This window comes from Pituophis catenifer, unplaced genomic scaffold, assembly GCF_029215685.1.
Source record: "Pituophis catenifer annectens isolate HBS135680 unplaced genomic scaffold, rPitCat1.0.hap2 SCAF_2, whole genome shotgun sequence".
Lineage (NCBI taxonomy): Eukaryota > Metazoa > Chordata > Lepidosauria > Squamata > Colubridae > Pituophis > Pituophis catenifer.
In genome coordinates this window covers 136,664,133-136,691,681 of record NW_027256882.1, presented here as the reverse complement: position 1 = coordinate 136,691,681, position 27,549 = coordinate 136,664,133, and the positions used below count along the sequence as shown (strand labels likewise).

Below are 27,549 nucleotides of genomic sequence, written 5' to 3'. Positions count from 1 at the left end.
TGCTAGTTATTAAGATTTTATTAATATCCATGGCTGAAAATATACAAGATCAAGATTGAAAAGAGCCTGTTTGGGTGAGAATGAAGCCCATCCTCATATGTGGCCCTCCTATGTTCCCCATCATGTGTGAGAAAGAAACTTTAGGCAGTAAGCTTCATCACCAAAGCATCCAAAGTTAACAGTACAGTACAAAGCATTTATAAACAAGGGACAATATGCTTTTCCAGGATGTAATTTGTGGTCAGTATGGATCTTCTGAAAAGTAACTTTGGCCACAGTGAGTTTTCTAACGATTTCACTGTATTTTTGTGCTATGGTAGCAATTAGTACTGCAGCTCTCCTGCTTAGCTATGGACCTTAACAGACTTATCTGTACACAAAGTAAGGAGAGCATTATCTGAAATTAGAGAAGTCCACTGAACTCCTTCCACAATTACAATAGGGAAAGATTCTGAATGCACCAGATGTAAGGCAGTGTATACAATTACAGTTCTTTCTTTCCAGGTATGCTTAGCTGGGAAATATAGTGGCAAGTTTGGCTGCATCTTGTTTCCTGGAAAAGGAACAACCTCTAATGGCATTTAGCAACCATTGCTTTTTACAAAGGACTCTGAATCCAGAACGGATGATTTGATATATTTGAAAATTATCTCTGGCAGGCACAAATTAAAGAGATATTGTGAGATGTTTAAATTTCAGAAGATGATTTGAGAGAATTCCCTAGTTCCAAGAATGCCAGTAGATAAAACCCTTAGAAGTTTGCTAATTTTCATCAGAATTTAAACTGGTTATTGGAAAGACATTGCTTCTCAATTAACTAGACAGCAGCATCCACCTGGCTCTTCTCTATGGACAACTGATTTACTTAAGCCAGGAAAACTGTGACCACAGGCCTAATTCAGCAGTGTCCTATTCTCCAGGAAAGTTTGCTGGTCCAGAAGAAGAGGATTCTGCAGCACTCTTCCCCATGCTAACTTTCTTGGTTCCTTAAACCTAGCTTCTGTTGGGCTGCTTCCTCCCTTCTTTTCATGACCTCCAATACAGCCAGCTCCTTGGCTTCTTTCTTCTGATTCCGAGCTTCAAACTCCAGCCTACAACAACCAAGAGATCCATAATTGTATAGAGATTTAATTTCATTGCACTTGTTCAAATTGCTGGGCAACTCTGATGTTCTTATGTTTGCTCTGAGCTGTTTCTAAGAATTTTCTTCTACAAATCAGATGTATGGTATTCAGAAAGCAGGAAAGGTTGCTTCAGATCCACAAAGGTCCTGGGTCATACAGTGGCCTCAGGAAAAGTATGGCTCTTTAAGAAACAATGATCAATACAAAGATAGTGCCCATGCTAATCCAAAGCATAATTTCCTGTTTAAATCCAAATACTGAGCAATTAAGAATTTATCATGTCTTCTTCCTAATTTGTGAAAGGTATTCTAGTTGCAATATTGATTATTTTTAAGGAAAGCAGAATATAACTCAATGCTACTACAGGCAGCCCTGGCATTCTGTGACCTACATATTAATGTAGACCTGAAACTATAGGAAAAAGTTTGAGCATTCACATGATATTGTAAAAAATATATCTTCAGAACCACAGTTGTATAACTATGCATTGAAGTGGGTAATTCACGATTTGTGGACTGCACATGACCTCCAAAATACATTTCTGCAGCCCTCAAAATTAAGCTACCAAATTTAGTAGAAAACTATTCAAAGGTGGCTACATGATCTTCTACTGGATAAGGATTACTTTAATATACTTTAATACTTTTAGGTAACTGTTTAAAGATGCCCCAATCCTACCCGAATGAAAGCAAAACTAGAAAAATATAATAACTTTCACTCTAGCTCTCAGTACTGCGAAATCAAAATATATTCCCAAACAAAACAGAATAATTCTGTGTAGCTTCTTCCTTCTGTAAATTATTATTTTGTGGGTAAGAAATGTAAAATTATTTTGTGGGTAAGGCTTAGTGTTGGGTCATAAAAAGATAGGTCCAATGAATGAAGAGTTTATAGCAGCAGAATCAAAATCCTATCATACTACACACAAAATTACAAGCAGCTAACCTGTTCTTAATTATTCTTTTCACTATCAGATCAGTGGTGAGATTGTTGCCACTGTCTACCAGCCGGAAAATACCACGTTTCTTAGGTTCCTGTAGATACAGAGAATAGAATGAATTGATGAATGAATGAATGAGAAATGAAAACAAAAACTCTTGCAGCAGAAGTGATGGCCAGGGGTCCCATTTAACATGGGACTACAACTGACAGAGCAATGTTGTACATTGGTGGGTTTAGGAGGACTCTCTTGGATTTGGGGTGTGTGTGTCTTTTCTTCTTCTTTTTCCTTTCACCAACTACTTTAAATACTTTATAGGACATGATGTGCTATCTCAACATGGAGGAAATTATACCATCAATTTTCAGGAACAATGATAAGACGTGATTCCCCCAAACCCCATCCAAATCAAGGATGTTTAAAAGCCAAATATAATCTCAGTGTTTTTGGTGCCACCGCTGCTTTTCAGCCAGTCTCAGGAAGACAGCATTAATTCGTATCAAATAGGCTGAAAAAGTTCCACGGATGCATATATGGCAGTGCAGAAAGAAAAAGTCAATAAAACAATTAGAATTGGAGAAAGGAAGGAACTCTGCAGTTTAGCATAGCAATGAGACAATTCACAATTGGCCACAAAGTTGATAGCTCAAATAGACTATAAGCTATATTCTTACTGTTCTTCTGGCCACAGAGTGGTTTAAAAATGCCGAAATAAATTTATTTCCCTGTCATATATTGTGAACTGAGGCTCAAATAAGGGAAAAAATAGGTTTCCATCATTCTTACCTCATATGGATCTGATCCATCCTTGTCAGGTACCACCTCAGTCATCCCATGGCACACAAGATCCACCTATACAAAAGGAAAAACTATGACCATCTTCTTTAGTCTTTCTTTGTCTGGAGGCTGGCACAATATAGCAGGCACAACTCACCTATATGATATAGGCAATATGTCCCTTTCTGAAGCCCCTATATTTTGGCAAATGCTCTAAAGTGTATAACTTCCAAACTGTCTCCCTGATGTTGACACCTCACCTCATATCCACTTCAAGCTATGTCCAAGTTATCAATTTTCAAAGATTGGAAGAAATAGATTATTTCCCCATTCTGCTTAACAGCACCTGAAATTCTATTTCCACCATTAAGAACATTATGATCTATATTTCTAAAACTTTGTGTATAAGTGTGTGTGTATATAGCTTGAAGTTGTGATAGACTTGAAAAAAGTTATTTATGACCCATCCTCAAATTTATGGCTGCTCCACCACTTCCATGGTTACGTGATTATATTTTGTAACTTTTTTACCATTTTCCAGCAAAAACCACCCACTGGATAAGTTGGATTTGGACTTATGATCACTTGATTTGCTTAACAATCACTTCTCTTTAATAACTTTTAATGACTACTATAAAATCAAATCCAATCATGTGGTGACTTGACTTATTATTACAATGACTTATGACCAAAATTATGGGCTCAATTGTGTTCGTAAATTGAAGATTACCTGTACTCTACACAACCCGTTTCAGAGATATTTCCTCACCTAAACAGAGAAACAGAATGACTATGGGTGGGCAAAAATTGTGAGAATAGGAGTGATTTCCAACCTCCTGCCTCATTGACTTTCCTAGCAGGAGGCTGGTAGGGAGTTCGGGAAATGGCAATCGTGTGATTGCTGTTGACTGCAGCAGCACTGAAGCTGTCATAACTTTGCTGAATTTCATGGAAGTCATGGTTCCCAGATGCATTCTGTAAGCCATTTAAGGTATGTTGATTCAAAAATTGTTGCCCCATGATGTATCATTTTGCCCAATTTGAAAGTTTTTCATTAATCAGACCTAAGAATTTTAGTAATATATAGACCGAGACAGAGTGACAGACAGACAAAGAAAGAAAGAGAAAGAAAAAAAGAAAAAGAAAGAAAGAAAGAAAGAAAGAAAGAAAGAAAGAAAGAAAGAAAGAAAGAAAGAAAGTCAGACATCCTCACCTTGAAATGATCGAGCAGATCGGCAGTGACTGAATAGGGAGCTCCAATCACTACTTCAGAAACATACTAAAGACAAGGAAAAGAAAAAAAAAGCCAGCCATAACTACACGGTCCACACATCTATTAATTATTGCTTTAATTAGTGAATTTTGAAAAGTAAGATTTTAGGAGACAAATGGAGCATTGAAAGATTCCATTAGATAATGAGACTTATTTTTGTGGCATGTGCTAATAGGGCTATAGTTCAGGGAAGTAATAATTGAAATCTGTGTCTTCTAAAACAGGGGTCCCTGACCTTTCCAGCTCTGTGGACTGCTGGTGGTGGAAGGAAGAGGGAATGGTTTTATGCAAGTGAGCTGCTTGCACAAATGCAGCTTCACACCGTTTGCATGGTCTGATTCCCAATGGGCTGGGTCACAGACGGGGGGTTGGGGACTCCTGTTCTATAAGTTCCACCAGAGAAAAATAGTCTCTCTTTTATAAAATGTCTAGAGTGAGCCACTTTGGTATAGTGGTTAAGGAGTTGGCCTAGAAACCGTAGTCCTGCCTTAGGCATGAAAAATCGACTCAGCAACTTTGGGGCCAGTCACTCTATCCTAGCCCAACCCCCCTCATAGGGTTGTTGTAGTGGAGAAAATAGGAGGAGGATGTTGTTTTAGATATATTTACTGCTTTGAGTTATTTATAAAGTAATATAAAGGTCTAATAAACAAACAAACGAGTTCTCAGGGAACTCAGGAAAACCCCAATGATAAAATATAGGTTTTAAGAAAACTAGAAGACTCTGAGTTCTGCATGAAAAACCAGCTGGCTATATTTGGGCTAGTCATGGTCATTCAGCTCATCCCACAAGGCTGTTGTTGTGGGCAAAATAGGAAAAGTTGAGCTGTATATGAAAAAAAGGTAGGATAATTTTTTTAAAAAAATGCTTAGGAAGCTCCTGACAAAGATACTGGCAGTCCTCAACTTGGAACAGTGCATTTAGTGACCGTTCAAAGTTACAACAGCACTGAAAAAAGTGACCTAGGACCAATTTTTCACACGACTGTTACAGCATCCCCAAGGTCATGTGATCAAAATTCAGACGCTTGGCAACTGACTCATATTTATGATGGTTGCAATGTCCGAGGGTCATTTGATCACCTTTTGTGACAAGTGAAGTTAACGAGGAAGCCAGATTCACTTAACAGGAGTGTTACTAACTTAACAACTGCAGTGATTCACTTAACAACTGTGTCAAGAATGGTTGTAAAATGGGGCAAAATTCACTTAACAACTGTCTCACTTAGCAATAAAAATTTTGGGCTCAGTTATGGTCGCAGGTAAATGCACTTGTAAATGCACCATTCTATTCCCCATTAGCCTTTCTTAAATATTAGGTACTTAAATATCATGAACCCCATCATATCATTATTTCATTATTTGTTTTTAAAAAATTTGTGAATTTGGAAAAGTTTAAAGAACATACGGGTAGACCACAATCGAGCCCAAAATTTCTGTTGCTAAGTAAGACATTTGTTAAGTGAGTTTGCCCCATTTTATTACCTTTCTTGCCACAATTGTAAAATGTATCGCCACTGTTGGTAAGTTAGTAACATGATTGTTAAGTGAATTTGGCTTTCCATTTATTTTGCTTGTCAAAAGGTTGCAAATGGTGCTAACAAGACACAGCAATGGTCATAAGTGTGAGTCAGTTACCAAGCACCTGAATTTTGATCACATGATCATGGGAATACTACTAAGGTCATAAATCTGAAAAACAGTCATAAGTCACTTTTTTTCAATGCCATTGTAATTTGAATGATCACTAAATGAACTGTTATAAATCTAGGAGAATCTGTGCTTTCTTTTCTTGAGAAACATTCAGTTTTTAAAAATGTATTTGTTTTTACTCTACAGCAGGGGCCCGTGGCATGCTTAGATCTGGCCCATGGGGCTGCCCTGGCAACAACGAAGGACTGGCCTGCAGTGCCTCTGCCAGCGAAAATGGAGCTCAGGTGGGGCACAGCCCTCCCGAGTTCCATTTTCACTGACAGACAGTTGCAGGAGGCAGTTGCAGCCAAAAACAGAGCCTGGGAGCCCGTTTTCTCTGGCAGAAAGCTCAGGCTATCACAGGCGCCCCGACACGAGTGACATCAAGCTGGCCACGCCCACCCTAGCCACGCCCACTCCAGCTGCTTCCCCGCCCCCGAGGTCAAACACAACCGTGATGTGGCCATCAATGAAATTGAGTTTGACACCCCTGCTCTACAGTTATTCCATGGAATTTAAGCAGGGGTGAAATGCTCCCGGTTCAGACCGACTCGGGCGAGTAGGTAGCGATGGCGGAGGGCAGTTCGGAGAACTGGTAGCAAAAATCCCTGCCCCTGCCCCCATGCCCAGCTGAGCTGCACAATCATCAGAGCCTTTTTTTTTCTTTTAAATGGCTCTGACCAGCTAAGCTCTGACGATCCCAGCTGAGTTGCCTGCTAATCAGGCAACTCAGCTTGGATTGCCAGAGCTATGTAAAAGAAAAAAACTTTTTTCCTTTTAAATGGCTCTGCCTGCTAATCGGTAGCAAAAATCCCTCCCCTTCCCCCCCTCAGCTTGCTTACTTTAGCTGCTGGTCGCAACACCTTGCTGTAATCCCTGCAATCGATTGCATCAGCAAGCAACTGAATCTCCCCGCCTGCAATCAAGCAGGCAGGGAATTGTGGACTTCAACTCCCAGAATTCCTCAGCCAGCAAAGCAAAGCTGGCTGAGGAATTCTGGGAGTTGAAGTCTACAAGTCTTAAAGTTGCCAAGGTTGGAGACCCTTGTTCTATTGGGTAAGTTTTTTTCCCCTTTGGGAGCTTTATAAAAATAGTTAATTGGGTTTTTTTTTAGTTGTTCTTTTTTTAGACCTAGCCATTTAAAGTTTAGGAAGTTTTAAATTTACTGCTTTTATATAAAAATAAAAATAAATTAAAATAAAATAATATTTGTGCAGCTTTCTGAGATTTAGTGTGTTTCTGTAGTGTTTCACTCTAACTACACAATAACACAAAATCTTACAAAGCTGTATGTGGAATTTTGTGTGTGTAAAGTGTGAAAGTTGGTTTTTTGGGCTTTTTGTGGCTGTGTGAGGTTCCTGCTTGTTGCAGGGGCCATTTTGGGTCTAGCACAGCTGCTTTTACACTGTGGGTGAGCCAGTTGTGTTGTGTTGTGTTGTGTGTGTGTAAAGTGTGAAAGCTGGTTTTTTGGGCTTTTTGTGGCTATGTGAGGTTCCTGCTTGTTGCAGGGGCCATTTTAGGTCTAGCACAGCTGCTTTTACATTGTGGGTGAGCCAGTTGTGTTGTGTTGTGTTGTGTTTTGTAGGTTAAAAAAGGGCAAAGAAGTGACATTGACTTGGCCACGCCCATCTGACCAACAAGCCACGCCCTCCCAGTTACCTTACCACCAAGCCACGCCCACTAATTAAGCCACGCCCACAGAACCGGTAGCAAAAAATTTTAGATTTCACCCCTGAATTTAAGGCAATATTCTTGGGTCACTAGATCATCAACCAAGCCAGACCTGTTTCACTTCAGGATGGTTAGCTATATTTGCTTTACTTTCACTTTATATCCCAATTAGAAGAGAATGATTCCAGCCAAATACTCACTCTACAGGCCAAAACACTGAGAGTTCGTTCATGCACATTCATTATGGGATAGTTCTTGCCCTTATAGAGATTCACTTCCTGTAATTAAATTATAGCAATTAGCATCAGATACTACATTCATCTCCCCAATAAGTGAAAATGAGTAAGTAGTCGTCCAACCAAGCCATACAGAACTGATACTCACTTGGTCAAAGTGCAGTCCAACAATGATATAAGGCCGCTTTGCTATTTGGTGCGCTCTCTCCAGAAAATCCACATGACCCACATCTAATGTATACATTAAGAAAGCAAACCTTGGGCATTAAATGAAGCTAATGAGACATAGATAAGTTTTTTCCTTTTCACAAGCCCTCTATTTCTTTTCTTAGTAGCTCACAATAGTTGTAGATTACAAGACTTACAATAACTAGACAAGGCTCATGCTCAGAAAAAAATCTGGAATTGATTGCAGGAACTATTGGCTAGTGCTTGTTATACTGCAACCTTTAGCATCTGCATCCTGGGTTTTTTTAAAGCTATGTTTATACCTAAAATTAATTGACATTCATCCAGCATTCTCTAAAGATTGAGGGGTAAGGCACAAAATAGTGGCTGAGTAAAGTAACTATTACAAAATAGAGACAGAGAGCCAGATTTATTCTGGGGTGGGTGGGTGGTGGGCAGGATAGATGTGGCAAATTCTGTTTAAGAGGGTATTATTTGGGATGAGTTTTCCCACTAGAGGGCATAATACAGCTTGAAAAAAGCAGCATTCCATTTTCTTGAAGTAGGCTACAGTATATGTGTCACTTTATTCACATTACTTTCCTAGATTAAAATAAAATCCCTTATCATACAAGGTTTTTACAGAGATAGTGAACATGCCTGGTTATAATTCTTTTGAAGTTTGGAAAAATCACTAAGAATTCTCAGCTAAAAGTATACTTTACTGTTAGATAAAGCTACGTTCGCCTAAGTTCCTAACTGGAAGAACTTGATTTAGCATTTCTAAGTCAAAACAACCTGAAGAACTGGTTAAGATATGAAGTATAGGCAGTTCCAAAAACAGGTATCAGGACTTCCTAATTTGCTGCAAGAAACTCTTAATTCCATTCTTCCCCAAAGAAAACAAATCTAGGATACGAAAAAGATCAAAGGCGCCTGCCACATAGATTATGGTATCTCCAGGTTGAGGCTCCTTGCCAGATGCAAACTGGATGATCTTCTGAGATGTTTGCAGGAACTGAGAAACTCCAGTCCAGGGACTGTGACCTTTAGGGCACTGGAGAAAAAAAGAACATCTTCAATATTTTTGCAGCTGTTGGAGTTAGTACTCTTTGAATATAAGGAATGCAATTTGAATTAAATAGTAGGTTAAAAAATAATTCTAATAAATCTACTTATATATTAAGCAACACTGATACAGTAATTGCTACAAAAAGTTAACAGACCAGTCTAAGTATATATATAAATTTAAAGGTCATAATCACAAAGAATTGACACCAATTAAAGGAATTTAAAAACTCTTCACAGCAAGCCTGGTGGCGCAGCAGACTAATAGCCTGTTATTAACATTCAGCTGCCTGCAATTACTGCAAGTTCGAATCTCCCCAGGCTCAAGGTTGACTCAGCCTTCCATCCTTTCTAAGGTAGGTAAATTGAGGACCCAGTTTGTGGGGGCAATAAGCTGACTTTGTATAAATATACAAAAGTATGAAGGCTATTGCTTAACGCATTGTAAGCCGCCCTGAGTCTCCAGAGAAGGGCGGCATATAAATCAAATTAAAATAATAATAATAATAATAATAATAATAATAATAATAATAATAATAATATAAAACTGAAGTCATAATAACTTCTTTATCATCAAATTAAATATATTCAAAATGAGTTTTTCCTATATTTCTACTTGTATTTCAAATTCCATTGCCCATTTTTATGCTTTTCAATTGAAACAATGCATTCATATAATTTGAAATTCAAACTGAACTACAGTAGCATGGTATCATTGTGGCAATAGCATTTATTTTTTACACAAAAAGTTCAATATATATTGCTGCATTGATACTTTAACCCTATAGAAGTTATAAAAAGTGGAAGCTAACAGTAGGTTGCTAACCTCTCTACTTCTATACCATGATTACCCTCTTGAAGCATGACAATAAAGTTATTCAGTAAAAGGAGTAGGAAGGCAGAGGATTCCATAGAGTTAGAATTATGCCCATTGGTGAAAATATTGTGCAAAAGGACTTGTTTTGTTATTTTTATTTAATATTTATTATTTTATAGTCTACATTTTAGAAGATTTTACATATCCATACCCTCTGTCTTCTTTTGTTCTGACTTATGTATTTAATATATGCATAGTAAGTGCTAGAAACTGTTCAAAGTGGAAAGGAAGATTAGCTCCACCAGGTGGCATTCTTTGGGACTGCTTCTACAACTCAGAATGACTTCATCGAAGAGGAGGAGAGATGGAGAAGGCGGCGAAAAGATCACATTTGTGATGTGCCTCTGGTGCCAAGTCTTACCTTTCCTAGGTTATCTGCATGCTTCCGATAATCTGTTTCTTCAGCCTAAAATAGAAAAGAAACATATTAATGGTAAAGACATTTCAGTGGCCCATCCATCAAGTGAAAAGAACATATGGAACTCTACATTAGGTATAGCAGGCCTGCCATTCCTCAACTTTGCTCACTTTTACCCCCCTTGAGATTAGTGCTGATTCCTGCTGACTACATGGACAACTCCATGAAGTTTTCTTGGCAGCATTTTTAGAAGTGGGTTGCCACTGCCTTCTTTCTGAGTGCTGAGAGATAAGATACTCAGATGGCTTCTGTATTTTAGGCAGGATTAGAATTTAAGACACCCAGGTTCTACACTAAACCAGTTCTCATTAAACATTTTACACCCATGTAAAGAAAATCTCTCAACTGAAAAAGGTAGTTATGCAAAACTTTAAAAGCATGCTTTGTTCTAACCACACCTTGAGCTTTACAAGACAATGTGTACTTTGTTCCCCTGCCTAAAGGAAAGCAAAACCGCCATGTTACTTTTATTCACACCATTCCAAGCCCTCTTAGGGCTACTGGAACTGTGGAATGAAGCCAGAGGAGACACAGAGTGAATTATGTTGCCTCCCTGCTTTAATGAGGTGAAATGTATTGACCTCATAGTATGAAATGCCTGGCTGTGTAAAGGACAGATACTTTACATACTTTTAGAAACTAACTCAGCAACAGTTCAAAAGCACAGTATGGTCTTCCAACTTCAGCCCCAGAGACAAACAGACTAAATATATTCTTAGCCCAATTGCCCATTTAGTAAACTGTCATAATTTAAGCACTATTCCATGTATATATAAATGCCATTGACCTAAATTAAATCTTGACCCATTTGCCAAGTAAGGCAACCTGACCTCCTCTTTCCAAATCCAACCCTTAAGTGATGATCCACATAATAACATTTCAATGGTAAGTTATTTCCTTTCCTTCTTGGCAGCACATTTGACGCGTATCGTATCCACTTCAAATAGCACTTCCCTAAACATAACACTTTTACTTTGTTTTGGTGTCTGCTGCCTGTATCAAACAGCAATAATTCTGGAATCATGTCAAAGAATAATCAGACAGCTTACAAACTTCCCCAAGATTCATCTGAGAAACTCAAAAGCTCTCTGATCCAAAAAGCATCCCTACATCAGTGGTTCAGAGTATTGAAGGAATTGGAGCATCTTGGAACTCGCTAAGCCATTTTTCACTTACAATGTTGCTGTGATGGGCCTTGGTCATAAGCAACATCCGGCCAACCAGATCTGTAGTGGACACTCCCTGGGTGCGTTTACATTCTCTGCAACAAGACAAGATTCAGATAAAATGGGAATTTTGCTATCCACTATTCACAATGTTAGCAAAGTCCTTCCTTCTAAATCTTTTTGTTTGCCTGAGAGTATCTTGGCGAACTCATTTTTTTCCTTATTTTTTAAAACAAGAAAATAACCTTCATAACTGTTAATGATACAGAACACTAAACAGTAACCTACTATTTCCCATGTTTCCCTCCTCAATCCTTTCTGTTAGGTTACTAATAAATTCCATGGCTTTTGAATTAAAGGATTTGCAATCTTCACTTATTCATAGCTGAATAAGAGCTAAGGACAAAACCAGATCAATATAATATTAATTAATATAACATTCAAAACTTATAGAGGAGAAGCAAGCTATGGATACAATGGAAAAAAATTAACAGAGCATTTCAGGATTTTTGAGCAGAACAACATAAATAGGGGTTTACCTATATCTCCCAGCTTTCTTCACTTCCTCATAAGTATCCTTGCCATCTGCAGTAAGTGTGATGTCATCTATTAAAAAAAACACTGCTGATAAATTGGAGGAGCTGCTTAGGTAGTCTAATCAGCAAATTCCTATAATATGCATTTTAATTATAGTAAACAAGTATGCAAGCTGTTTAACAGTGAAGAAAGATTTTTGCTAGTTATCTTTCTCAGTCTTGAAGATAATCACTACAATCCAGCAATGCTGTAGGAAGGCTCAGGCTGCACAACCTGACTTGCAGAATTGCAAGCAGTGTTGATCTCCATTATATTTCTGTTCTCAAAAGCAAGACACGTTGTACTATTATCAACCCATACTTGTATAGCTTTATTACGTTATACCAGTTGCACAAAAAATGAGGATAATGTATATTAACAAAGATAGCAAAATAAATGTACCATTTATTTTTACCTGTAAAACAGACTTCTAGTAGCTAGGTAGGTATGTAGTGAGAGAGAAAGAGATAAGTGGGTACATCAAACTTTGGTACTCACCCCCATGTACACAGAAGTCACAGTTGTATTTATCCAGAGTTTCCAGTATTGTGACATAAGGAGCTCCCTGAACAATCTCATCTACCCACTTGATGGCCTTCACCATTTTGTATCTTTCTTCTTGAGTAAAGACAGGGGGGCCTTTATGTTTGGATATTTCACCTATGATTTAGTATAAAAAGGGAGAGAAAAAAAGGTGATTATCAGGCCTGTGTATACATTCCATGCCACTGTTAATTTCCCAAAAACAATTGACAATTGCCAATTGTTTATAATAATTTAATTTTTATAAAAAATACTATTTTATGAGGGACATATATATTTATGCTTGTTTAACCACTGTATATTGCTCATTCAGAAAGAAGCTTGAGTAGGGTACAGTATCAATTTTCTTGACAATGAATATGAATATTCCAAGTACAGAACTTAAATATTGATTATTCTGGGCAAAATAACATAGCTTACTATTAGCATTACCATCCAAAAATACAAAATCTTCCAAACACATTGTGAATACCAATGTATATGCCAGACTGTTAAACCATATTTCATTGAGGAGTCATGATTTTCTGACACCCAGATGCAGAAATATCCCAGTCTTTCCCTATATTCTGGGGATAGAAATTCTGAATTCTTTTAAAACACAAAGGAAGAACTGGAGGAGGGAAAACAGCTATAGGCCAAGAATTGGGAAGCTGGGATTTTGTTTAACTCTGCAGCAGCCTCAGAATTAATATGTTGAAGTACTCAGGGAGCAAGGTATTCAATTCAAGAGGAATATAAAATAAAATAAAGAGAACAACTAATGACAGAGGGACATAGTTGTTAATGGTTTTCTTATTTATATTTATCAGAAAGATTTAAAATACATATAATAATTAATTGCAGTGAACAATATAAGGCAGAATTTGAAATGAAATTGTATATAAATGATGAATATCTTCATTTAGCAATTGCTAAAATGTATAAACTTTTAATAAAATTTGCAATAGAAGAAAGTCAAAGAATTTAGGATAAAGTAGGCTTCAATTTTGGTTAATAATATACAGATCTAACAATGTGAAAATATGTGGTTTAAATGACTGAAATTTATGTTACAATTTTAGAAATTTTATTAAATGATGTAGGGTTGGTATATGGCACAAGAAAAATGATCCAGAATGTATAAATATTCTTCAAATTTATGTTGGAAATGTGAACAATTTTTTTGATCATGCTTGATGGATGTGTAAAAAAGCTAGAAAGCCTTGGGCTCAAATATGTATATACAGTGATTCAAAGGATTTCAAAGACTGAACTTTTCCTCTGGGGACTGATGGATAAATAGTTAAAAAAGAGCCAAGGAGCACTGTTTTGCAGTGAGATTATTGTATGCACAAAGTTTGAAAGATGATAGAACTTGCTGAAAGGGATAAGTTGACTTGTTTGATTAGAGAAAATACAATATCTAAATCCCTTATGGATTTTTGCCAAAAGAAAAAGAAAAAAAACCCTTATTTTTTAGGCTTTGATGATTAGACAGGATAGATTATAGAAAGAAGAGAGTTATGATGTAACTTTAGAGAGAAGTTAATATATAATTGTACTTATAGCTGGTGTGGAAAAGATTGGAAGCCATTTTTATATGTTTCTTTATATCTTTTTTCCTGCATGTATATGTGTATGTATATGTATATGCATATTTGTTTCAGGAAAAGATTTAGCTAGGAATGTTGCATTTTTTAATCTTTCCGTTATGTGTTAAAGTGTCCTGGTTTTTAATTTTATTTTGTACAAGTTTGTTAATTATTTGTACTTCAGCTTTTATGCATATCCTCAGTTTGTGCATGAGATAATAATTTTAGAATCTTTCTGATCGTTAATGATTAATTTGAAGCTTCCAGCAACATACTTGTAATTGTGGTAAAATGCTTATTTGTAGCAAACTAGTAAATCCTGTGGTCTGCTGGGAGTATTACAATTCTTATGTAAATGTTCTTTTTAATAAGACTATTTTTCCATAATCTAAATCGTTTTATAACTGATCTCATTCATTATTAAACTCTGGCACTTGGGGACATTTAAAATTGAATAGCTTATAGATATTATAACATATATTTTCTTTCTTTAATAAAGTTTGATTTTGTTCATATCTTATAAGATTGGTCTATCTCCTAAGGGTGAGAGAGCAAGGGATGAATTATCTTGTTACATATTTTTGAGCTACATGACAAGGACGTGCAATATTAAAATTATTCAATTTTTTGCATTTAATTTTCTTTTCATGTTTCACTCACTAGAAAGAGAGCACATGTTGTCAGAGCCATATATCTCTCATGCACTGAGATGAGGGGGTGAATGCTAGTGAGGTGACTCTAGAAAGTAGGCTGTGGCACTGTGAATTACCAAGTTTCCGCCTGAAAACTAACATAGGGCCGGGATGTGAAGAAGACCCATATAGCTTCAGGAGAAAAAGTGCTAAAACCTCCAGCATCTGTTTCTACAGGGTCTATTATTTTAAGTTTAACAATATTAAGAATGAACTCAGATTAGAGGATTACTAAGAACTAAGGTTCTTAGGGCATTAAACTAAATAATTCCAAGAAAGATGAATCACGCTAAACTAAAATCAATCCAATGTGTAACCATGTTCTTCTAAGATGAAATGTAGTTTGTTTTGATTTGGTTCAGTGTATTGGGTATGCTCTACAATGCTCCACAATTTGAAAAGTATAGTTGATGGCAATCTTTTGCAGATTCACAGAATACCTCAAATGTCATGCCACTAAAATTTGGTGGCACATTAAAGACAATCAGCAATGTAATTTTCCACATTGGAAAATAGTTTTAACATATCAATTTCACTTAAAAAATCCAAACTGTCAAAAATGTTTAAAAAGAAAAAGGATTGAAAATTACTAACCCTAACCCTCTGATGGTGTCACCATGTCAGTATCATGGTCCATGTATGACCCTCAGCAGCTGAAAAGAAAAATGAAAATGAAAGTATGGCTCTTGGATCCAAACAGGATGACTATTCCTGCTTCAAAGTTATTGCAATGTGTGAACCCTATCAACTCAATAAACAATAGTTAAAATTAATAGCTTAGCAAGATATATGAATCCAGCCATCTCCTATAATAGGAATTGGTTTGGAGCATTATTGAGTATGTTGGTTTAAATACATTTAAGGTAGGGAAAACATATCTCTCCCTTTACCCCCATTTTTAAATGTTCTCTGTGTCCTTGTCATGTTTCAGTTGGGAGTTTATGAAGCCCTTTAAAAAAAAAGCTCTAGACAATTTTCCCCCTTTCCTACCTGATTTTAAAGAATATAATTGGGCACACTTCAGTAAAATAGTGGGATGAAAAGAATGGACTGAACTTGAAAGCTATTATATGGTCCTGCTACATTTCTATTCTAGCTATTGAATTATATGAGTTTGCTATTCGTTTTATTTTTTTCAGGTCATAAGGTGGGTTCTGCTAGAAAGAAAAAGTTTGATTTCAACTCTCATAAAAAACTAACATTGTGGGATTATGCCTATTTAAAAATTCTGGAAGATTTTGGGTGGGGAGGGAGAACTTAGGCTAACAACGAGATTACTAGCAAGCAATAAGTAGACAATTTCAAAACCCTTAAAGTTTTATAAAAGGATTTAATTTAATTTAATTTAATTTAATCTAATTTAATTTAGCATATGACGAGAACATGACAAATTACAAAAGGAATGTACTGTAACTTATCTAATACAGCCAAATAGCAATGCTGGTAGATCTTGGTTAACAATGGCAATTGGGACTCGAATTACCATTAAATGATGCAGGAAAGCATGATGTCACATGACAACACTGCTTAGTGATGGCAATTCCAGCATTCTCAGTTGCCATAATGAAGTGAATCACTACAGGTCATTAAGTGAGGATGTAATGTGATCACCTTCTGCAAGTTACAGCTGTTTCCCCATTGATTTTGCTTATCAGAAGCTGGCAAGGAAGATTGTAGATGGCAACCATGAGACTGGGATGCTGCAATATCGTAATTTTGAGCCAGGTGCCAAGCACCAGACCTCAATCATGTGACTACAGGGACACTGCACTAGTCAAAGCTCCAAGGATCAGTCGTAAGTACTACTCATTCAAGGCCATCACAAATCTGAATGGTCATTGAACAGGTAGTTGTTAAGTGAGGAGCACAAAAACTTTTGTTTTCATTGTTTGATCCTGATGCCTCAGCAGACTCTAACATTTCAATATATATTGGGAAAAAAGCATTTACAGAGATTTAATCAACAATGTATTATTAGCAAATGTTAATAAAAATAAATTTGAATAATAAAGAAGAAATATGGCAGAGAGTTATAATAGTTTTAATATGTTATACACAATTTAAAAACCAATTTAATTCAGCAAAAATAATTTGTCAGGCTCATAGGACTTCCCAAAAGTTGTTAAAAAAGCTTGGCTTTTGTTCATTTTATGCTGGAGATGCAATACCTTTGGAAGAATTTTAATGCATACATTGTGTTCATGTCCACTATAGGTAGTCCTCAACTTAAAACCATAATGCCCATTGCTAAGCAAGGAAGTTAAGTGAGTTTTGCTGCATTTTACAACACTTTTTGCCACAGTTAAGTGAATCACTGCAGTTGTTCAGTAAATCACAGCACTGTTAAGTGAATCCTGCTTCCCCCGTTAATTTTGCTTGTTGGGAAAGTTACAAATGGTGTTCACATGAACCCTGGACAGTGCAACTGTCATAAATATATGCCAGTTGCCAAGCATCCAAAATCTGATCATGCGATCATGGGGATGCTACAACGATCTAAGTATGAAAAATGGTCTTATGTCATTTTTTCAGTGCCATTGTAACTTCAAACGGCCACTAAATAAATGGTTGTAAGTCAGAAACTACCTGTAATTGGTTAAATAATAATACTATGCTGAACCAAGTTCTAGGCAGGAAATTAATGTTAAAAAATGTCAGCGAGTTAAAATATATTCTGAGAAACTGGAATTTAACAATTTATGAAGACGTTTGGATAAATTTGTCTAGAATGCTACAAAGGTAATGACTATATTCTTCTGGAAAGACGTTTGTGTATCAAATTCTAAATGTTGTTTCAGGGAAATATGTAAAACTCAGCCCTTGAATTAATTTTGTTTCAACAGAGACAAGATCAGACCAGATGATACCATGTGGTCTATATTTAATTTTAAATTTTAATGATTTATATCAACACATGATTAAGACTCTTGAGTATAAAAGAAGCAGAAACTAAAAATTTTGGACTCCTTTTTACTCTGCTTTTAACTTTTGATTTCTTCTATATATTTCTTTTGCTTTTTTTTCAGTTTCCTTTTTTCCTCCAGTAATATTTCCTCTAATAGTTCATTAGTCTTTTCCCTTTATTTATGAATTATTTCCTATAATGGTGTTACACTATGTTATATGTAAGTTTGTTATCACATGCTATCAGTTGTAATGTCTTTATAAAATCTAATAAAAAAATAAAGAAAACAAATACGAAGAACATGAAAGAGCAACTTTGGCAGACCAAGGATTGCACATGATCTTTGACTGACCTATCTTGACTAATTTCTGAAAAGTGGACAAAAAAATAAAAAACATAAAATAATAATAATAATAATAATAATAATAGTAGTAGTAGTAGTAGTAGTAATAATAATAATAATAATAATAATAATAATAATAATAATAATAATAATAATAGTAATTGAACTGAACTAATTGTTATGATTAGTCTTGGTGTATTTAATATTTTTTCTTTCCACCATGTTAAAAATATAATTCATCTCAAAATTTTGGAGAGATCTTTGGGGAAGTACCCAAGATTTTGTAGAGATTGCAGGTTTTACACCATCAACCTATCTCCAGTTGAAGTTTGACCATGCCACTTGAATTCTTAATTCAATATAGGTCAAGATCTAAATAAATCCCTGGAGGGGATGGAGTCTTGTAGATCACAGGTGACAATATCAGGTTAGATTAATATATATGTTGGTCGAAAGAATTTATTTTTTCTTCCTAGATTTTCTCACAAGTGCATGGTCTGTTTTTTTTTCTCCTTTTGATGAACTGAATATTGATCCATTAACTGCGATATGACCAACCAGCTTGTTGCCTAAACTTCATATCATGGGATAAAAGAGAGTGACCGACTCAAAGTCACCACCTGGTTTCTATGCCTAGTGTCTTAATCACTAGACCAAACTACCTGAAATGAATATAAGAGCCAATTAGGCCTAAAGTGTAGAGCACCTGTGAGATCTAGTCCCACCTTAGTCATGAAAGCTGCCTGGATAACTTTGGGCTAGGCCCTCTCTCAGCCCAAGTCACATCAAAAGGTTGTTATTGTGGGGAAAATAGGAGGAAGAAGGAGTATAGTGTGAGTTCACTGCCTTGAGTTATTTATAAAAATAATAAAGGCGGGATAAACAAACAAACAAATCACAATTTTAGAAAGTATTCAGAGGCATCAGACTTCTAAAAAGGAAAATAGTAATGCAGTTTCCTTACCATCTGTGTGGACACCCACAATCAGGTAATCTCCCATTGCACGAGCTTGTCGCAACTGATTGGAATGTCCATAATGCACCATATCATAGCTACAAAGAAACAAACAAAACTAAAAGTAACAATGGAACTTCTGTAAAGGCATGTTAATGCTTGTTTTCACAAGATTCCACCATTAGTATTCATAGAACATAACAGTCCTCAAAAACAAAGAATTTACTCACTGTACCATCAATATTGCTTTTTAGTGGTGTCTACAGAATTATTAGTTTTCAGCACCTGCCCCTTTTGTACAGTGTCAAGAAGCACATACAAAAAGAGTGGAGCTTGCATTGCAATGGTGAAGCTCTTTCGCCATTCCCTTCCCTTTCTCCCCTTACTTCACATGACTACTCACAAGCAGCAAATTGTAAATTTATTTTCGATTATGTTACTAGAAATTTATCCATTGTTACTGGTTTTTCTGTTATTTTCATTCCTCTGCACCTCAAATTTTGACTTCAGGCATCTATAGCATCTATAATAATAATATTACAGTCTAGATTTCTAATGAATGGAAAGTATGTATATTATCAATAAATTTAGATATACTTTTACAGTATTTCCAAAGAGCCATAGGTAAAAAGTCCAAATATACTTAGAATTTGAAAATAGTTTTCTGATCTGAAAGAAAAATTAAAATTGTGGTAAATGCAGAAATTCTCATTATCTCTGCTGTATCAATAATATTGAACTGAAGGATTAGAGGCATTAGAGGGGGGGTGTATTCAGTCTCCTTATTCAGAGAAAAATGGAGATGAGTAAAGAAAGCATAGAGTGAATGGGAAACGGCCATTTAAATGGGAAAAAATATTTAAATCCTATCAATTTCTCAGCTATCAGAAATTCTGAGAAAAGAAAATGAAGAAAAAAAATCCTTCTAAGGCAGGGCTGTCAAACTTGTGGCCCGCAGGCCAGATGCATCACGTGCTGGCCACCCCCACGCCCGGTTTAGTGAAGGGGGAAAAAGTCACAATACGTAATGTGATGACGCCGTGATGACACGAGTTTGACACTCCTGTTGTAAGGTGTTCACAAAATACTTAATATCTTAAATGTATTTCTTTAAGAACTTTTTAAACTCAATAGACATTGGACTCATTCCTTGTAATGGTATGTTCATAACACTGACAATTCTACGTTGATTTGGCTATTGCCTCTTAATAAGCTTTTTAAATATAAATATTGCCCAGTTTTTGCCTCCCTTCTATTTTCCACCTACCAATGGATGTGAGTGTCTTAGCTAAAGATGGAAATTCGATTGGGTATTTTCAAAACTGAGAAAGTAAAATTGACGACATATTTCTTATCCTAACAATTTTTGGGACATTGCTAGTATAGCTTTAAAAAGAGTTGCTTCAGATAGAATCCAAAGTACATATCCATAGTCTATTACTCCCAAATTCCATTTAAGCTTGACTGGTGAAAATGCATCTTGAATCCTGTCACATTTATAAGCCCTTTCCTTTTTTCTGTTGTTTTTAAAATTTCCCTAATGAAAGAAAATAGATGGTTTGCACATTTTTTTGGTTAGCTTAAAATTCAGCTCAAATAAAATCTAAGTTTCCACAATTACATTTCTCATTTGTCATTTCTCAATATCGGATATGATATTGTTGCCATTATGGAAACTTGGTGGGATGAAACCCACAAATGGAACATAGAGCTAGAGGGATTTAAATTATTTAAAAGAAATAGACCAAATAAGAGGAGATAGAATTGCACTTTATATAAGAAATAACTACATTTCTACAGAAATAGAGCACAACAATGACGAAAATTATCTTAAATGCATTTGGGTCAATATTAAAGGGAAAAAATGACATTGCCATAGGTGTATGGACAGCATCACCACCAGATGGATTCGTAACTGGCTGACCAACAGCACTCAACGTTTAGTTCTCAATGGAACTGCATCTACATGGAGGGAAGTATGCAGTGGGGTACCCCAAGGCTCTGTTTTAGGCCTAGTACTCTTCAACATCTTCATCAATTTTTTGGACGAGGGGATAGATGGGGAACTCATCAAATGCAGACAACACCAAGCTAGCAGGAAAGCCAATACTCCAGAAGATAGGCTTAAGATACAGAAGGATCTTGACAGATTTGAACACTGGGCACTATCTAACAAAATGAAATTCACTGGTGAAAACAGTAAGGTTCTACATTTAGGCAAGAAAAAGAATGCACAGGTACAGTATATGTGGTACCTTGCTCAATACTAGTAACTGTGAGAGGGATCTTGGAGTCCTAGAGGACAATCACTTAAATATGAGCAAGCAGTGTACTGCAGCTGCCAAAAAAGCCAATACAGTTCTAGGCTGCATAAACAAAGGGATAGAATCAAGATCACGTGAAATGTTAATACCACTTTATAATGCCTTGGTAAGGCCACACTTGGAATACTGCATCCAGTTTTGGTCACCAGATGTAACAAAGATGTTGAGACTCTAGAGTGCTGAAAAGAGCAACAAAGATGATTGGGGACTGGAGGCTAAAACATATGAAGAATGGTTGCTGGAACTGGGTATGTCTACTTTTATGAAAAGAAGGACTAGGGGTGACATGATAACAGTGTTCCAATATCTCAGGGACTGCCACAAAGAAGAGGGAGTCAATCTATTCTCTAAAGCACCTGAGGGTAGAACAAGAAACAATGGATGGAAACTAATCAAGGAGAGTTGCAACTAAGGAGAAATTTCCTGACCGTAAGAACAATTAATCAGTGGAACAACTTGCCTCCAGAAGTTGTAAATGCTCCAACACTGGAAGTTTTTAAGAAGAGATTGGATAACCATTTGTCTGAAATGGTGTAGAGTTTCCTGCCTAAGAGAGGGATTGGACTAAAAGTCCTCCAAGGTCCCTTCCAACTCTGTTATTCTATTTAGTACAGCTTCTCTGATTGATAATGACTAGAAAGAGTAAACAATGAAAGCATTCTACAATTAAATGTGCCTAAATAAATTAATACAGGATATTTTATTTTGCTAAAATAACAAATTATTTTTTCTAAGCTAAAAACAAAAGTGTGTAAGTGGAAAGATGGATTACATATTAATAAAATAAGAATACAGTTTGAGGAGAACTTCAATCCTTCAGGTTTAATTTGGCTGTAGCCCAGATGTTAGCAAATGCCAAGCAGTTTCTAATGGGGCCCACACCTATCATATGACAATTCAGAAGAGCCTTAGTGCCAGCGTTCCCAGGGGTTATCTTCCAGGAGTCATATGACTCTAAATCCAGTTTCCATGACAACTTCTGGAACAGTTCCAGATCCATTTGTCCCCTTCTTTTATAAGTCAACTGGGATATGGCTGATATTAGTAGCATTTGCAATTTAAAAAATCCTCCAAGTATTACAGGATGTTAGATTCACTCACACATGCTTATAATAAATAAATACATTTTCTATGATATCTTGTTGCCAATTTTATTTTCCTTCGTCTTCCTGATATCATGAAGCTGTTGATTACTTCCTATTGTTTGATTCCATTTTGTTCCTTGTGTGGCATTCTCCCAACTAGTTTGTTTCCTTTCTAACTTATTTTACAAAAAACTAAAAGGTCCCTTCGCTATAGATTTTCATTTCATGTGGAAACTCCATAGGATACTTCATTGAAATCTGAGTAAACTGTTTGAATATCCTTAGATTTACCATTATGATTTCAACTTGTTAGTAGATCCAATATATCACCTTTTTTCCCCCCAAATGGCACTCTACTCTTGACTGATTATAATTTTAAATATTTCCTTTATCGTGTTTTCAGGCAATAAATACTGAATGGTTTATCTTATTCCTTTTTTTTTTCTTAAAAAAAAAACCAGGAAATTTTCATGTTGCTGCTGTTAAGAAATTCCATGGCTGTTGATCTTTAATCAGTTATTGTTTCAGGCATTCCAATAGTAATTATTTGCACAAATCCAAATGCAATATATTGCTGTGCCTCAACTTAAGTGATTTCCAGCAACTATTGGCACACACTCATGTTGTTTTTATGACAATGCAGAAGTTGTTTACTAGGATGTTTTTTTAAAATTGATTTTCCAGTCTAATTTACAGTCCTGAGAATAACTTGAGTGTATGTAGCATTGCCACCATTATGCTAATTTGGATAAGATATGATGATTTTGAGCTAGGATTAGAAAGAAATGAATGGCTGTTTGGTTGATTCAGAATGAAAGTAGGCCTAACAAGATCAGGGCATTACTAAGTAAACATGTTAGGGAACATTGAAATACTTTTCCACCAAGGGTTTTATAAAGATGCCAAGAAGTCTACATTGTTGGATTGTATTATAAACTATTACAAAGAAATAATCCTGCATAAATCACCATAACTACAAAAAGTGATAGTAATGAATAGGAGTAAATTTGTTTTACTTAGATTTTTTATAGTAAGAGTATATATAAAAATATAAAAATATTACTTTCAGAGATAACAATTTTGGTGGAAGCAGCTCTAAAATCCAATGTGATTATGAAGATAAAATTGGTTGGGTAAACTTAATACAAAAAGGGATGCGGTGGCTCAGAAAGGGACATGGTGGCTCAGTGACTAAGACACTGAGCTTGTCGATCAAAAGGTTGGCAGTTCAGCAATTCGAATCCCTAGTGCCACATAACGGGGTAAGCTCCCATTACTTGTCCCAGCTTCTGCCAACCTAGCAGTTTGAAAGCATATAAAAAATGCAAGTAGAAAAATAGGGACCACCTTTGGTGGGAAGGTAACTGTGTCCCATGCGCCTTTGGTATTTAGTCATGCCAGCCACATGACCATGGAGACCTCTTCGGACAGCGCTGGCTTTTTGGCTTTGAAAGGGAGATGAGCACCACCCCCTAGAGTTGGGAACGACTAGCACATATGTGCGAGGGGAACCTTTACCTTTAGTACAAAAAAATACTTCTCTACTAAACTATAGGCAAGTACAGAATAATTCCATGAGGTACTCTCCAATTTGAATTATCATTTCAGTATAATGGAACTTATACACCACTTTATATGGCACTACACTGGTGAAACTGCCAAATTATCTGCTCATAAAACAGACTACAAATTTGACCAGTAACTGAAAACTATAACGAATAGTTTGTTTAAACAATTGCTGTAGAAAAGCAAATAATTCTATTCAAACAGTATTTGACTAACCAAGATTTTGTCTATTGATTTAGAATTTTAAATATTGATTGGGAAGATAACAGAACTAAAAGAGAATAATTTTGAAACTGGCTCACAGTCTTCATGTTAGAAAGATAGTCACAGAAACTGCAATTCTATAAAATGTTGAATTCCAACAGTCATGCAGTTGACTTTATATATGTTGACAGGAAAGAACAGGAAATACAAGCTATTACAAAATTCTGGGAGAGCAATATTACTTCTTGCAATGGTTTACCATTATTATACCATCCCTACCCATTTACAAATACAATTTAGGCCAATTTGACAGGTGACAATAAAAGTTAATTTACGCCAGTGATAAAAATCATGAGTAGATAAAAGCAAATAGTGTTTCGTGACTAAACACGGTAGCTTCCCAGAATGTTTAATCATCTCAAAGTATGTCTTTGTGGGCATCTCGTGTTTATAAGCCTATCTAAACTCCAAAGTCCTTTTGACATAGTACAGGGAAGAGTACACCCAGTCCTTTCATATGGGTTAATTCGTTTATTAAAAAGCTGACTGTTTCACAAACAAGTCAGTCAGAAGATAAAGAGAAATCCCACAAGAACATATTAACCACAGCTACCAACCTACCGTACTACTGGAACTGCTGCCAAATGCTCGGCTACGGGATTGGCAGCCTTGAAGTCAGCTCATCTTGAAAACTCAATGGATGCAAATGGCCTGCTTATTAATGTCTACTGCTTGCGCACACATGTTCAGGCACATTACAGGTTCTGTCCTTAATGAGCACATCTGGCAGACAGAAACCTCAAGCATTTCCCTCCCCTCCTCCCGCCAAACGAAGGAGTGCCACAAGACTCCACCAAAAATGCTGAAGTGGCGCTTGCCAAAAGATTGCAATTTCAAATGAGCTGCAGCAAACACTTCCGTGATTCAACCCTATACCACACACAGTCCCCCTCCCCCTCCCTCCCCCCACGTCAATCATAGCTTTAAAGTAAATTTAGCTCTGGTGGTGGAGTCTCCTGATCTAGGCGCGCTAACTTTGACCGTAGCCCCAGATGAACCCTGGCAGCAAAAACAACAACAACAACAACAACCCAGTGTGCATAAACGAGTCCTTAAGCGGGAAGGAAATGAGCCTGGCCGAGAGCAGCACAGGAGCCAGGCACGGACGGGGCCGTTGAGAAACCTCTGAAGAGAAGCCGTTCAACCGAAGCGGAAGCGCGAGGGGCGTTGCCATGGGGACCCGTTTCGGCGCGGCAGTTCCTCGACGCCTAGACAGCGGTTGCCATAGAAATGCCGAGGCTAGCATCCCAACTACAAGGTCCATCTCTCCGCTGGAAGGGACACTCACCATCCGTCGCACCAGACGCGCACAGGCCGGGCGCTGGCGCTGAAAGAGGAGGCGCCTCCGGCAGCTCCGTTCCGCAGCATCTCGAGCGAGAGAGTGCCGGACAGACGGCTGGCGTCCCGACCCCGCCGCTGTCACTTAGCCCAGGACCTCCCCCTCCCCGCCACGTGACCAGGGAGGAGCCGGAGCTGCCGAAAGCGCCGCCGCGCTCGCTACGTCCCCCCGGAGGCCCCGCCCCTTTCGAAAAGCCGCTCGGATTGAAACGGTGGCGCTGGGCCGGCCGGCGCAGGGGGTGCTGAACTGGTCGGCCGGATGGAGATATTCGCATTTTTCTGCCGTCCAGGCCGCAATTTATTTGGAGGACGGGGAATTTCCCTCAGTACCATTTCACTCTTAACTTACTTTTTGAAAATGCATCATTTTGTGTGTGTGTGTGTGTGTGTGGAATTATCACCTTTCGCACAATTATTACACCCAGCAATCATTGGTGTTTCAGTGATAGTTTCCTTTCCAAGGTGCCTAAGACATTCTAAAATGTGAAAAAGTGGGATGTAGATCTACAAAGGCAAGCTTCCAAGGGATATGCTATTTCCGTTTCTATTCTAGGAACAGAGTTCCGCTTCATTTAAGCCAGTGGTTCTCAACCTTCCTAATGCCCCGACCCTTTTAATACAGTTCCTCATGTTGTGGTGACCCCCAACCATAAAATTATTTTCGTTGCTACTTCATAACTGTAATTTTGCTACTGTTATGAATCGTAATGTAAAATATCTGGTATGCAGGATGTATTTTCATTGTTACAAATTGAACATAATTAAAGCATAGTGATTAATTACAAAAACAATATGTAATAAATGAGGAAGGTCAGCATGCATTAGTAGGAGTGAGTTGCTCATAATTTTTCTTCTTATTTATATTGTCCCCTATTATTATCTGAAAGAACCTATTACTCAGCATGTTAATTAGTCAATAGAGATTTTTGCAGGGGATAATATGGCACGGTTTGTATAACAACCCATCCTTCTTGTGTCATCTACGAACACAGCTCTGGTTTTGAGGCCTTGCAAGGAATATAAATCCTTCCATTCCCCACCATCTCTAGTCAGAGCTGAAGAAGCTTCTTGGTGGATAAGAAGCCAAAATGTCTTCAAAGAAAAAAGAAGAAACTCCAGTTGCCTCTTGGGGAAAAAAAGCAACTTTGGGACATGAATTAGCAGCTGCTAGAAAAGGGGGTAGCATATTTTCCAAAGCAGAAGGAAAACATGCATACAAGGCTGCGTGTGCCAAGAGAGGAGCCACGAGGTTCCAGCCCTTAAAATGTTCAGCAGCGAGAAAACAAGCACTGAGCCAAAGGGCCCCACGAGAGAGGCGTGTTTGCACAGCAGCCACGGCGCCTCAATGGAAGAGCTGGCTAAGTCAGCCGATTCCGGTTTCATCCTGCAGTTATCTTCTGCCTCTCTTCCACACTTCGTTTCCCAGCAGGGAGTTTTTGGGGCCACGCAAAACCTCAAGTCCATCCCACCCCAACCCGCTTTCCACGGTGTGGGCCACCAACCACCATCCCCGGCAAGTTTTGCCTTTCGCTGGCCGCCAGGCTCAGGCACCCTCGCTCGCCGCCTTTCGAGGACGTACCTGCCCTTGGGCTGCCTGCAGCCCCGCATTGGTTTCGCCCACCCGTACTAACAGGCTTGCCGGGCCCGCAGGTCGGTTGAAAGGAGAAGAAGGCACGACAGGTCCCGCACAAGCAGGCCTGAGCCACCCAGGCCCCGAGCCGCCATGATGCAAATGAAGCTGGGAAGAAATGAGCTGACAGATCCAGCCCGCCTATCGCAAAAGCGTGGGTTTAGAGCCACCCAGCAGGGGGCGCTGTAGCATCTAAAAGCCTTAGGCTTAGGGCGTATCTGCATGTGGGCGGACCTGCCTGGAGACAGATAGAGGAGTGGTGTCTCAGTTCCTAAGACGATCGAAAATATGTGTTTTCCGATGGTCTTAGGCGACCCCTGTGAAAGGGTCGTTCGACCCCCAAAGGG

The 27,549-nt window shown here is 37.6% G+C and overlaps 1 protein-coding gene across 4 annotated transcripts; it reads right to left on the bottom strand.

Moving 5' to 3' along the window:
* PCYT2 (phosphate cytidylyltransferase 2, ethanolamine) lies at positions 1–25,635 on the bottom strand. 4 transcript variants are annotated; one of them, XM_070937640.1, is made up of 13 exons: positions 25,523–25,635; positions 19,005–19,093; positions 12,485–12,646; positions 11,950–12,016; positions 11,421–11,505; positions 10,188–10,232; positions 8,800–8,938; positions 7,862–7,944; positions 7,678–7,755; positions 4,055–4,120; positions 2,851–2,916; positions 2,070–2,158; positions 1–1,091 (listed from the first exon to the last, which is right to left on the bottom strand). In XM_070937640.1, exons 1-13 carry the CDS (start codon positions 25,600–25,602, stop codon positions 971–973), a joined length of 1,170 nt encoding a protein of 389 aa, XP_070793741.1. In that variant the 5' UTR covers positions 25,603–25,635; the 3' UTR covers positions 1–970. The 4 variants fall into 4 exon arrangements, with proteins under 4 accessions (XP_070793741.1, XP_070793743.1, XP_070793742.1 ...); XM_070937642.1 differs by lacking the exon at positions 25,523–25,635 and adding an exon at positions 24,796–24,843; XM_070937641.1 differs by lacking the exon at positions 25,523–25,635 and adding an exon at positions 24,792–24,823.
* Between the last annotated feature and the right edge of the window lie 1,914 nt (positions 25,636–27,549).